This window comes from Vombatus ursinus, unplaced genomic scaffold (genome assembly GCF_900497805.2).
Source record: "Vombatus ursinus unplaced genomic scaffold, bare-nosed wombat genome assembly UNPS02009132.1, whole genome shotgun sequence".
Classification (NCBI taxonomy): Eukaryota; Metazoa; Chordata; class Mammalia; order Diprotodontia; family Vombatidae; genus Vombatus; species Vombatus ursinus.
The window spans coordinates 927,381-940,248 of record NW_020948910.1 but is presented as its reverse complement, the minus strand read 5'-3'; the positions used below and the strand labels follow the sequence as shown (position 1 = coordinate 940,248).

The following is a 12,868-nucleotide window of genomic DNA, read 5'->3' as shown; positions in this document are numbered from 1 at the left end:
AATCTCAGTTATTGTTCTGTACTGCTATAATGCATTGATACCCTCAGAAGATATTTGCTTCCCATTTTTGTCATCTTCCAGATTGTCTTCTCTGCCCGTCTTCCTCCTCTTTTTTTTGTAAAATAGTTAGATAATAACCAAGGTTTATTCCAAATAATTCTAAATAATACCCAACATCTTAATCTAAATTCAGCGATCCTGTGACCAGTTTACCTCATTTACCTTTACCTCATTACCTTTTTTTTCCCTACTTTTACCAATAAACTCTTTCTATAGAAAGAGTATCAACTATAGTTGATGGGTTGAGATTAAATGGGCTACTGTAACTTCAAAAAATTTGTAAATCACTAAGTGTCCTAGATTAATACTTTGTATTATACTTTGTATAAAAAATTTTATTTATTCCTAGCAATAAATTATTTCAAGTTCCTTTTCTTTTTGAATTCTTAGGTCACCTTTTTTTTTTTTGACCTGGGGAATAAGACAATCAAGCATATTAGGATTATATCAAAGATCATAATTAATAAACTGTGTGACTTTCTGGCATGTGCTTTGTTTGCTTAAGTGCCTTCACCAATCACTTTTTGGTTTGCTTTTGGGCTTTAGTCTATTTTCCCAATAGTTAAAGTTGCTGGATAAATCACCTCTGAACTGACTCCATCTCTGTTCATTGTGACATCACCAAAAATATCACCAAAATGGGGCCGCTCGGTGGTGCAGTGGGTAGAGCACCAGCTCTGGAGTCAGAAGGACCTGAGTTCAAATCTGGCCTCCGACACATAACACTCACTAGCTGTGTGACTCTGGGCAAGTCACTTAACCCCAATTGCCTCACACACACAAAAAAAATCACCAAAATTAGAAGTAGAAATAAGTTTTCACTGGTGTTTTTAAGATAAAAAGAAAAAAAAGTAAAATTGAACTCAAACTAAAAATCTTGCAATGTTGTCATTGTTATGTTGTAGAGGTTATACTTCATGCAGTATGCAAGAGAATGTACCTATAGAAGCTCTCATTTCAGAAAGTATGCATTAGGACTTCTCTGGAAACTTTGGGGGGCACAAGCTGCTTTAGAGAGCCTGTATAGACCTATCCTATATATGCTCCATGGAGTGTAACCTCTGCTACGCTTATATTTTATCATCCTATGCCAACCTATTCTTTTTCCTCTTTGGATACTCTTTTAGTGTAAAGCCCTAATCAAGTGTGCTCTGGGACCCTCTACATTTTTGACATTATAAAATCTCTGTATTACAGAATTTTATGATTTCTAAGGGACCTTAGTATCTATTTCTTCCAAACTATACACAAAAAGAATCCCTGCAGTAAATTACAATACCTCATCTTCCTCATTTCCTGCCTCCCCCAATACAACCTTTTCTTCTAAAAGTACAGTGTGAAATATATTTTTTAGTAAAAATTCACTTTACTTTAGTAAGTTTTTGAGCCTTCTTGGAAAACTCATTGCCACAAATCCAAGGTCAAGAATCAAATGGAACATGGAAACAATTCTTGTCACAATGCATAGTAATAGCTAGCATCTTTTACATGTGTTGGTCCTTAAAACAACCCTGTCCTATCATAATATAGAGCGAGGACACCAAAGTTCAATGACTTGTCCAGGGTCATACTGCTAAAAAGGTCTAAGGCAGGATTTGAACTCAGGTATTACTCATTCCAAGTCCAGCACTCTGTCCACCATGGCACCTAGTAGCCTCTAAGAGTGCTTTCCTTTCTATTGTCTCTGAAGTCCCTTTTCTCTACTGATGGATTCTGAAGCAGGTTTCAGGGTTATGAATTAGGATGTCTACTTTAGAAAGTTATGTGGGAGAAAATTACTGAATTACTGAACACACTGACATCAGTATAAGACTTTCTGAGGTTATTGGTCTATATTTGGAATGTAAACTAGTGACATTCATGTGTATTTTTCAGCACACATGTTCATAAATACGAACTTTCCAGATTCTCCTTGTTGTTTTTCATGTATCATTGACTTCCATTCTTTCAGACCATGGACAGTTTTGCCATGTTAATGTTTGTTCTTCCTATGTATACAGAAGAGCCACCAGAAACTGTGTATAATGTTACGGTTCGTCAGTCAGAGACGACTGACTTATACAGCCAGGTAACATGCATCTTGGATAAATCCCAAGAAGACGTATTAACAGAAAATGCTCCTATATGCAAAGAAATCTGGTTTGACTATGATGACTTCTGCAAATGCTTCCAGTAAGGATTAAAAAGTTCCCTACCCCCACATATTTAATATACCAGGATCTTAAAGTATTCATTGTTCAGCTTGGGTTCAAATGCTTCCTGATAGAGTGTACTGTGGGAGAAATCAGGTAGGTTAGTGTAATTAGATGATTGGGTACATGGAAAGGAGCAAAGTATAAGGAAGCTGGAAATGTAGGAAGGAGCCAGGGTATAAAGAGCTTTAAATAGCAAACGAAAATCTGTATTCAGTTCTGCAAGATAATAGGGAGTCATTAGAGTTTATTGAATAGGGATAGTTTATGGAGTAGTATTGATATGGCCAGATCTGTGCCTTAAAAATCACTATGGCTTAAAAGTGGAGGATGGATTGGAGTGGGGAGAGACTTGAGGCAAGGAGACCAATTAGAAGATTAAGGTCAGGAGAGAATGCCATCTGCATCAGTGAAGTAGTGAATTCTGCCAAACATTTAAGGATCAACTAATTCAAATATTAAATCAATTATTTGGGATAATAGGCAAAGGAGTCCTCCTTTTATGAAACACATATGGTGCTGATAGCTAAATAAGGAAGAGCAAAAATGCAAAAGAAAATTATAGACCAAGTTCACTGATGAATATGATGCAAAAATCCTAAATAAGAAACTAGCTAGGAGACTACAACAGTGTATCACAAGAACTATACATTGTGATCAAGTGGGATTTATACTAGGAATGCAAGGATGGTTTAACGTGAGAAAAACTATTTATCAATAACAAAAGTAACAAAAATCATATGATTATATCAATAGATGCAGAAAAAACTGTTGACAAAATGTAACACTCATTCCTTTTAAAACACTTAAAAACATATGTATAAATGGATTTTTCCTTAAAATGATAAGAAGCATCTACCTAAAACCATAAGCAAAGTATTATTTGTAATGGGGATAAGCTAGAGGCATTCCCAGGAAAATCAGGAATGAAACAAGGATGCCCATTATCACTAATATTATTCAGTATTGTATTAGAAATGCTAGCAATAGCAATAAGAGAAGAAAAAAGAAATTGAAGGAATCAGAATGGGCAATGAGGTAATAAAACTATCTCTTTTTGCAGACAATATAATCATATACTTAGAAAATCCTAGAGATTCAACAAAAAAGCTGGTTGAAACAATAGTTTTAGCAAAGTAATAGGATATAAAATAAACCTGCATAAATCATCAGCATTTCTACATATAACCAATAAAACCCTGCAAGAAGAGATAGTAATAGATATCCTATTTAAAATAACATAAAATACTTGAGAGTATATCTGCCCAGACAAACCTAGGAACTGTATGAACAGAATTATAAAACACTTTTTGAACAAATAAAGTCAGATTTAAATAATTGGGGCAGTATTAATTGTTCATGGTTGGGCAAAGCCAATATAATAAAAATGACAATTCTACCAAACTAATCTGCTTCAATGCCATTCCAATTAAATTACCAAAAATTATTTTATTGAGCTAGAAAAAAAACAGGAATTAATTGGAAAAAATGTAAAAGAAGGAGGCTTAGCAGTACCTTATCTTAAACTATATTTATAAGGTGGTAATTATCAAAACTTTTTGGTGCTGGCTAAGAAATATAAAGGTGAATAAGTGGAACAGAGTAGATATACAATACACAGTAGTAAATGATAATAGTAACCTGTGTGTGACAAACATAAAGATTTATGCTTATGGGACTATTTGGTAAAAAAAAAAAAATTATTGGGAAAACTGGAAAATAGTCTGGCAGAAAATAGGTATAGACCAGTTTCTTAAATCATTTACCAATATAAAGTCAAAATAGATGCATGACCTAGATATAAAGGGAGATACCATAGTAAGTTAGAAGAACATGGAACATATTACCTTTTAGAATTATGGATATAAGAAGAATTTATGAATAAACAAGAGATAGAGAACATTGTGAGATGTAAAATGGATAATTTTGATTACATTAAATTAGAAAGGTTTTGTACAAATAAAACCAATGTAGCCAAGATTAAAAAAGAAAAACAGAAAACTGGGAAATTTTTATGGACAGTTTCTCAGATAAAGGTCTCATATTTCAATATATAGAGAACTTTGTCAAATTTGTAATAACATTAGTCATTCCCCAATTGATAAATGGTCAAAGGATATAAACAAGGCAGTTTTTCAGTGAAGAAATCAAAGCTACATATAGTCATATGAAAAAATGTTCCAAATCATTATTGATTAGAGAAATGCAAATTAAAACAACTTTGAGATATCATCTTATACCTATCAAGTTGGCTAAAATGATAGAAAGGGAAAATGACAAATGTTGGAGGGGTTGTAGAGAAATTGGGACGCTAATACACTGTTGGTGTAACTATGAACTAATCCAACCATTTTGGAAAGCAATCTGGAATTATGCCTAAGGAATTATAAAAGTGTGTATACACTTTGACTCAGCAATACCAGTATTAGGTCTGTTTCCCAAAGTGGTTAGGGAAAAAGGAAAAAAAAACCTATATGTTCTAAAATATTTATAGCAGCTCTGTTAGTGGTGGCAAAGAACTGGAAATTGAGGGGATACCCATCAACTGGGGAATGACTAAACAAGTTGTGGTATATGGTTGTGATGGAATACTCCTGTGCTGTAAGAAATGATGAGCAGGTTGATTTTAGGGAAAAAACAAAACAAAACGTGGAAAGATTTGCCTGAAATAATGAAGAGTGAAATGAGTAGAACCAAAAGAATGTTGTGTACAGTAACAGCAATATTGTTTAAAGAACAACTGTTAATTTTATTCTGAGTATTATAAATACTTACATCAACTACAAAGGACCTATGAGGGAAGATGCTATCTACCTCCAGAGAAAGAACCAATAAATAGAAGTATGCGTAGTATGGTTTTACATATGTATACACACATACACATAAATACATATACACATACATACACATGTGCATGCATGTGTATATATATGTATATATATCGATATCTATTGTACATGTAGATATGTGTATGTATGTGTATATGTCTCTCTCTATATATACACACATATCTACATATGTATGTATATATCTGTGTCAAATGGCCTTCTCTAGCACAAGGTAGAGAGAGAGGTGGGAGACAGTTCAGAAATTAAAATGTAACCAAAAATTAAATAAAAATAATTTTTAAAAATGTAATATTGCCCTTAGGCTTATGCCAATATGACAACGAACAGTTTGTAAAGAGAGAAAAAATGATTGAGTCTTACCCATTATTTGATTTCAGCCTCCATTCAAAAGACTGTCAGTTGGCTGAAACAAAGGGATTTTTTCTAACACAATCATTTCTGCCTAGGTCCTCCTAAGACAACTGAATCAATTCACTCTTTTTTGTTTTTTTCCCAGCCTTTCAATATATTAATTCACCCAGGCTGATTGAAGATTCATTGTAATTTGTTGCCTAAAGTGATATTTACATATGTGAATGGAATTAACTAAGAACTAATTGTCTTTTCAGGAATGTATATATTTTCCACAAACCAAATTCATATATCTATAGCTATCAGAAGTCAGAGTTTAAGGTAAGTGAAGTATTAATCTTCTTCTTTTTAAGAATCAAATCACATTAGGGCATGGAACCCTTAGCTTTATCAAACATTTATGAATCTGTTGTCACATTTATATATGAACTTAACTTTTATGGTTTGTGATCAGTGATTTTTATTCAAACTACCACAACTTTTATCTGCTTTACTTTATCTCCTTAATCTGTGTGGACAAGTGCTCCTATATCTGCCTGGCCAACTGCTTTTAGGTTCCTAATATGGGTAGACAAGTAGGCTAATTAATAAATTGCATTGTTATATACAAACCACATGTAACATACTTTGATTTCAAGGGATAAATACAGACATTTTGTCTTCCAAACATCTTCTAAGCCTCTTATTTTTCTTTGTCTCTATTATTTCTGCCCATATTTAAGGGCAGGAGGTAGCAGGGTTAAGAAGTATCCAGGAAGATTCATTGTAGGGCATCAGTTGCATGTAACCTAATTTCACCTTGCAATTAGCCACAAGCTAGTCTTGTCTTTTATTGCCCAGCAATCACTTTTAAAGTACTGGGCACCCACAATTTCTCTAGTCCAAGCTGAGTGGTCCTTAAGACTGTCCTGAGAATCAGAAACTGTACTGTGACATCTTAAGGACCCCACACTGCCCTGTGGACACCCTTTGGATTTTTCACCAGACAAACGTCAATCCTGAAAGTTCAATGGGCCCTGGAAAGCAGTCCATTCAAGGCTAATATTGAGCTCTTCTGTGAACTCAGGGCCTTACTACTATAATCAGAATCTCCAGGCTTTTTCCTCTGCTCCTAAGTAGCCCTGCTGAGGTACCTGGACCTCTAGTGCAATTTCCATTGTCCCAAGTAAAACCAGTTTGTTGATTCAGTGAGCCCCATGGCTACAACTTTGCTCTCAACGTGACTTTAAATTGACTATTAGGAACACTTTTTGACCAAGGCCTGAAAGGAAATTTAAACAGATAGTAACCTGTTCCTGATGTCAGGCTGCTTACTTTCCCTCAAATTCCCATACTTATACCCTAAGCAGGAAGCGATCAAATGTATATTAAGGTCGGTTCAATCCATTTGTTGTAGCAGTGCTAAAGTGTTTTATGGGAATTGTTGATTTCGTGCATATAATACTTAATACTTTAATACCAACAGAAGGAACCACTTCTGTCTTCCGAAAAGATTCCCTCCCAGTTATTGTTTAAACACATGGTTCCTGCATCAAGGCAGGTTCTCTAATCCACACATCAGAGTCTGGGCCCAGGTGTATCCTAGAGTTAGATCTGGTTCCAGTTTATACTCATAAACTACATTAAATTTTGTATCTACCAAAGGAGCAAGAGTAGATGAAATATCCAGATAAGGAAATAGTCTAGAATTGGGTTAGGGTCTCAATATTATAGTGATGACTAAAATGAATCTCAAATGATAATCTTTGTGGGAAGTACAGGAGTGGGAGCTCAAGTTGATTGCATTAGAGAGATGCATAGAGAGAGAGATATGCTAGTGAATATTTAACAACTGGCTCTTTGGGAAAAAAATGTATGGCACAATGAATTTTTAAGTGTAATCTTCTTTATTAAAAATGTCCCCATTATTTTTTTAAGTCTAGACAATCAACAAAACAATAAATCAAGCCCTGAATTGTAGTCTTTATAGATTTCTGAGTTATAAATGCTCACACTGAAAATTTAACACTAGGCTCTTAAAAACACGTTGGAGCTGGCGTAAGCATATTTCCCTACCCTAACTACTCAGGAGTATCCTTAAAACCCTGAGGAGGTAATGTTGCTGTGGGACTTGAGACTCATAGGTGAGAGTGGAACCTGGGATAAAGATGCCTTAGAGATTACATGGACTACATTGGAATTTAAGAAAGCCCTTTTTGAGTTTGATAGCATAGATCCAACTGGTAGAGCAATTATCTCAAAACGAATTTGCAAAAGAAAGCATTTGCTGTAACCATCATAAATTAATGCATTCTGCCACAAAATTTGATTGAAAGTATAAAAACATTGAAGGGCACGCATGCAATCATATAATTAGCTGCTGTTGCTACAAGGAGAATGGTAGAGCTATCAAGGAATATTTATACAGGTAATAGTTAGCATTTATATAATGCTTTCAGGTTTGCAAAGCACTTTACAAATACGATCTCATTTTATCCTTGATGATATTATCCCCATTTTACAGATAAGGAAACTGGAGGCAGACAGCAGTTAAGTGACCTTCCCAACATCACACAGCTAGTAACTATTCTGACTCCAGCACTAGTACTCTATCCACTGCATTACCTAACTGCCTAGCTAATATAGATGTCGAACACATCATGGCAGAACCAACTCAATGAGAAGGCATTTGAAGATTATATTAATATTTAGCTAAGACATACAGTAGAATACAAACAGCATATTACAAAGACAATACCAAAAAAGACCACACAGAATGAAATCCATCAAAGAAAAGTGCATATATCAGAAAGTCCAGAGTCCCTTACTCAGCAATTGAAAACAAATGTCAAACGGTAACAAAGTGTCAAAAAGATAATGCAAGAATTTAAAGTAGTGTAAAGGACATACTAAGTAAATCAAAACCAATTTTTTAAAAAAAAAAAATCTTTACTTCAGAGGCTTGAAAAAAGAGAAATTGGAGGAGAGAGAGAACTTCTGAAGAAAGAGGATGTGGAAAAATCTGTCACGAAAAGTCCAGTACAGAAGAACAAATTGTATAAACAAGAAACAGAAAACTTCTACACAATTAATGTAATGAGCAACAGAAATTAAATTAAGGTCAAAACTGGGAAAGCAGAGTGGTTGGAGAAGATCTGTAATTATGGGCTCTCACATTTCACAGGGGTGCATGAATTACCCTCCAAGCAATTTGCCAGCTTCCTTTCAGATATAAGCTGGATTCCACCTTTCATAAGAGAAGACATTACATACCTGCTGTTCAAAGATAAGAACAAGTTACCTACAAATGCAGTCTAATTACATTTATATACTTGATACAAAGCAATCCTAGCTTGTGTCACTAAAAAGTCTAAAAACAATGACAAGAAGGCAATGTAGTGGTTGATAAGCAAAAAGAGTGTGTCAGAGTCCAAAGGGTGTAAAGAATAAGAACTTGTTAGTTTAGTCGTTTGTTCATTTATCATTTGTCCTTTGTTCTCAGAGAGGACCATGACATCAGGAAGGTGGTGTCATGACTTGTAAGTGAATTGAATTTAAGTGAGGGAGGGCTGTGTAAGGTTACCAGTCTCACTTTCTCCTCTGGAACCATCTGGGTCCAGTGGCAAGATATAGCTAGATCAGGATGACTGGAAATGGCCCTGGATGCAGTGGGAGACCTTGGCCTTGTTAACCTAAGGTCTTTCCCAGGTCTCAGTTTGACTGAGGTCTGTTAGTTAAGTAAAACCCACCTAACAGCTCCATAATATCTAAACTGCCTTCATTGATTATCACAAAGCCTTTCTTTCAGTTCTATACTAATGACTTAGTCTTTTACTGCAAATATATAAAATATATCCAACTATAATGAGAATAAATGACTTAAACATTTGTTATATGCTTAATATGTACTAAGCAGTATGTAAATACGTAAGTATGCAAATATATATAATATAAACTGTATACTTATAATTTATAAATACATATATAAAATGTTATACTAATAGAAAAGTAAGACAGTTCTTCCTCTCAAGAAGGGCACATTTTAATGAGGGAGGATGCTGGCATATTTGATGCAAACATGGAAAACCATTCTTTATTTAAAATATGCCCCCAATATAATACTGTCAAGAAAAATTAATATAGGGACAGCTAAGTGATGCGGTGCAGAAAGCACTGAGCCTGGAGTCAGGAACAGCTGAGTTCAAATATAGCCTCAGACACTTCACTAGCTGTGTGACTCTGGGCAAGTCAGTTAACCTCTTTTTTCATCAGTTTCCTCATCTGTAAAATGTGGGTAATAATAGCACCTACCTCCCAAGGTTGTTATGAGATCAAAGAGATAATAATTGCAAAGTGCTTAGCACAGTGCCTAGTAGAAATTAAGTGCTTTATAAATGCTAGCCATTATATAAAACATGGTATTTTTCAGTGAGGTCGATTAAGCCCATTATATTTCTGCCTAGCTATAAATTCATTATAATTTTCCAAACTAGAACTAAATGTAGTTTTCAAGTTAAACAGAACCTTATTAATTACCTGATATACAGAGATGATATCAAATTAGTTGAGTAAACAAGCAGAAAACTGCACATGAAACAGCTCCTTCATCTCATGGAATCTTTCTCCAATAATATAAAAATAACATTTGAACCGATTAAGTGTAATATTGTTGATGTGCATCAAGGAAAGGTAAAGGCTAAAAAAAGGTGTCAAGCTTAAATCTGGAAATTACATTGAACCATTGGATAAAACAAGTTCTATTTTTTCAGTGGGACTCACATAGAACCCCACTGAAATCATGAGAATTAGATAAAAATTATGATTTTATATAACATTTGAAGATTTGCAAAATACTTTGCTCTTGACAACCCTCTAAAATAAGTAGTGCGAGTATTATCCTCATTTTACTTTCCTTGCAAATAGAGAAGGATATATGTTTTTGTCAGGCTGGTGGACCTTTGCTAACACAAACCACAGCTCATAATTAATGTGGACTTAGTAGACAAGGCCATGGGTTTTGCCTGAAGCACTGAAAGTTAAGTGACTTGATCAGGGTTCTGCAGTTATTTTCAGAGGAAGGGTTTTAACACAGATCCTCCTAAGTTCCTCATATTCCCCATGGTGCCATGCTGCTTTTATTCCTATCTTATCAATGAGGAAACTGATGATTCAAGAGATCAAGTGACTTGTCCATAGTTACTGAACTAGTCTCACTTGGGATAGTCCTTATCCTCTAATTTTACCACTGGTTAGTTGTTTCTGAAGTTATAGATTACTATCGGGGAGAAACATGAGAAAACTCATAGGAACTGATACATAGAAAAGTAATCAGTTACCAGCTGGTTAGTTGTTTCTGAAGTCATAGATTATAGCAGGGAGAAACATGAGAAAACTCATAGGAACTAATACATAGAAAAGTAAGCGAAACTAGGAAAACTGTACACAGTAACTACCATGATGTAAATGGAAAGAAGAGTAAAATGAAACTGAATGATATATAATTACAATAAGCAAACTTGGCTCCAGAAGAATTGAGAAAAAGTACTTCCTTCCCTTCATTGAACAGATTAGATTCTATAGTATAGAAGAGCTTGAGGACTGTGCAGAACAAAACAGATAATCAAAACTGGTTAGTTTTGCTGAACTGTTTCTTTAAACCTTTGTTACGAAGAAGGCTTGCTGGGGAGCGGTTAAGATATGCTTGGAATTTTTCTTCTGCTTGCATATTAAATTACTTCCTACTTATGAGGAAATTATATAGAAAAGTTTAAGAAATACAAGACCTATTATATTCACTTTACAAATATGCCTTATGTTATGGTATGAACTTTAAATGAAAAATTGAAAAGTCTAATTATAACATTACTAGCCCTGAATCATATATTATTTGCCCCTGTTCTTTCAGTCCACAGATGACCGAGTGTTCTATTATTTATTTGTGGATAGTCTGAAGCCTATTGAACTTCTGGTTTGCTTTTCTGCATTGGTACGCTGGGGAGAATCTGGAGGTAAGAGATCTATGAAGAAAATAAGTACAATTTTTGTGAGGCTAGGGAAGGTACTATGCAATTAAAACAGAGAGAGAGAGCATGCAGTTTACACTTATTGCCTCAATTTCCTCACCACACTGATACTCTTCAGCTCCTTGCAATCTGACTGCCAACCCTGCTGCTCTACTTGAATAGTTCTCTTACAGGTCACCAGTGGTTAATTGCTAAATGGATGCCCTATTCTCAGCCCTTTTCCTTCTTGACATTTCCACAGTATTTAATACTGTGGCCCTTGTCACTTCCCTTAATCTTACCTTACATGCTAGAGCTTTTCCCTGGTACTTCTATGTCTGACCACCTCTTCTCTGTCTCCTTAATTGGTACTTTATGCTTTTCCCACCCCATTAATGTGACTATCTCCAAGATTCTGGTGACTATCTCTAAGATTCTGTCCTCAGGTCTTCTCTCCCCTAGACTGGGCTTTCCTCTCTAATTCCATCCTATGACTTAAATTATCTTTTTTTATTCAATTAATTCCCTAAAATTTCTCCTGAATTCTAGTTCTCCATTTCTAACTGACTGCCAAATATCTCCACCTGGATATCTGGCCCAGATCTCAAATTAAACATACTGATCCCAGCACCTCTACACCCAAACCACCCTTAACTTACCTCTTTTTTTATTTTTTTGGTGAGGCAATTGGGGTTAAGTGACTTGCCCAGAGTCACACAGCTAGTGAGTGTTATGTGTCTGAGGCCGGATTTGAACTTAGGTCCTCCTTACTCCAGGGCTAGCGCTCTATCCACTGTGCCACCTAGCTGTACCCAGCTTACCTCTTTTAGTCGATGTTACCATCATCTTCCCAGTCATTCAGACTCATTAAGAAAACAACACCACCTTTTATATCTTCTCTTCCCCTTACCTATAATATCTTTTAAATCTATCCCCTTTTCTCTTGTTATATTGTCACTCTTAATTCCCTCTTTCACATATTTTTCCAAAATTATTGACTCTCATTCTGTGTCAGTGTCCTCTAAGTCTTTGTACTGAATCTCCTCCTCTTCACTCCCTGTCCCTTCTCTTCTCTTCTCTTCCACTCTCTTCTCTTCTCCCCTTTTCTCTCCCTACCCTCTCTCAGAGTGCTTATTTGTCATCAAGGCTCTAATTATTTATTTTTATAGAATCTTTATTTTCAGTTCTCATCTCCCTCCTGAACTCCAGTCCTCTATCGCCAAACGCCTTCAGAACATTTCTACTTAAATGTCTTGTCAGCATCTCAAAATTAATGTCTAAAGCTAAGCTGATTATTTCTTCCTGTCTCTGCCCCCAAATCTGACCTTCATCCAAATTTTCCAATTTCTGTTTTTTTAAAAATATATTTATTAATTTATCTATTTGTTTTTAACATTCATTTAAAAATTTTCAGTTCCAGATTATCTCTTTCCCT

At 35.0% G+C, this 12,868-nt stretch overlaps 1 protein-coding gene across 1 annotated transcript in view; it reads left to right on the top strand.

Moving 5' to 3' along the window:
• ADGB (androglobin) overlaps positions 1–12,868 on the top strand; it is a 219,694-nt gene that overhangs the window by 109,615 nt on the left and 97,211 nt on the right. The window contains exons 16-18 of the mRNA XM_027850678.1: positions 2,061–2,232; positions 5,710–5,773; positions 11,337–11,439. Of these exons, the coding sequence (XP_027706479.1) occupies positions 2,061–2,232; positions 5,710–5,773; positions 11,337–11,439 (339 nt within the window). The remainder of the gene's footprint in view (positions 1–2,060; positions 2,233–5,709; positions 5,774–11,336; positions 11,440–12,868) is intronic.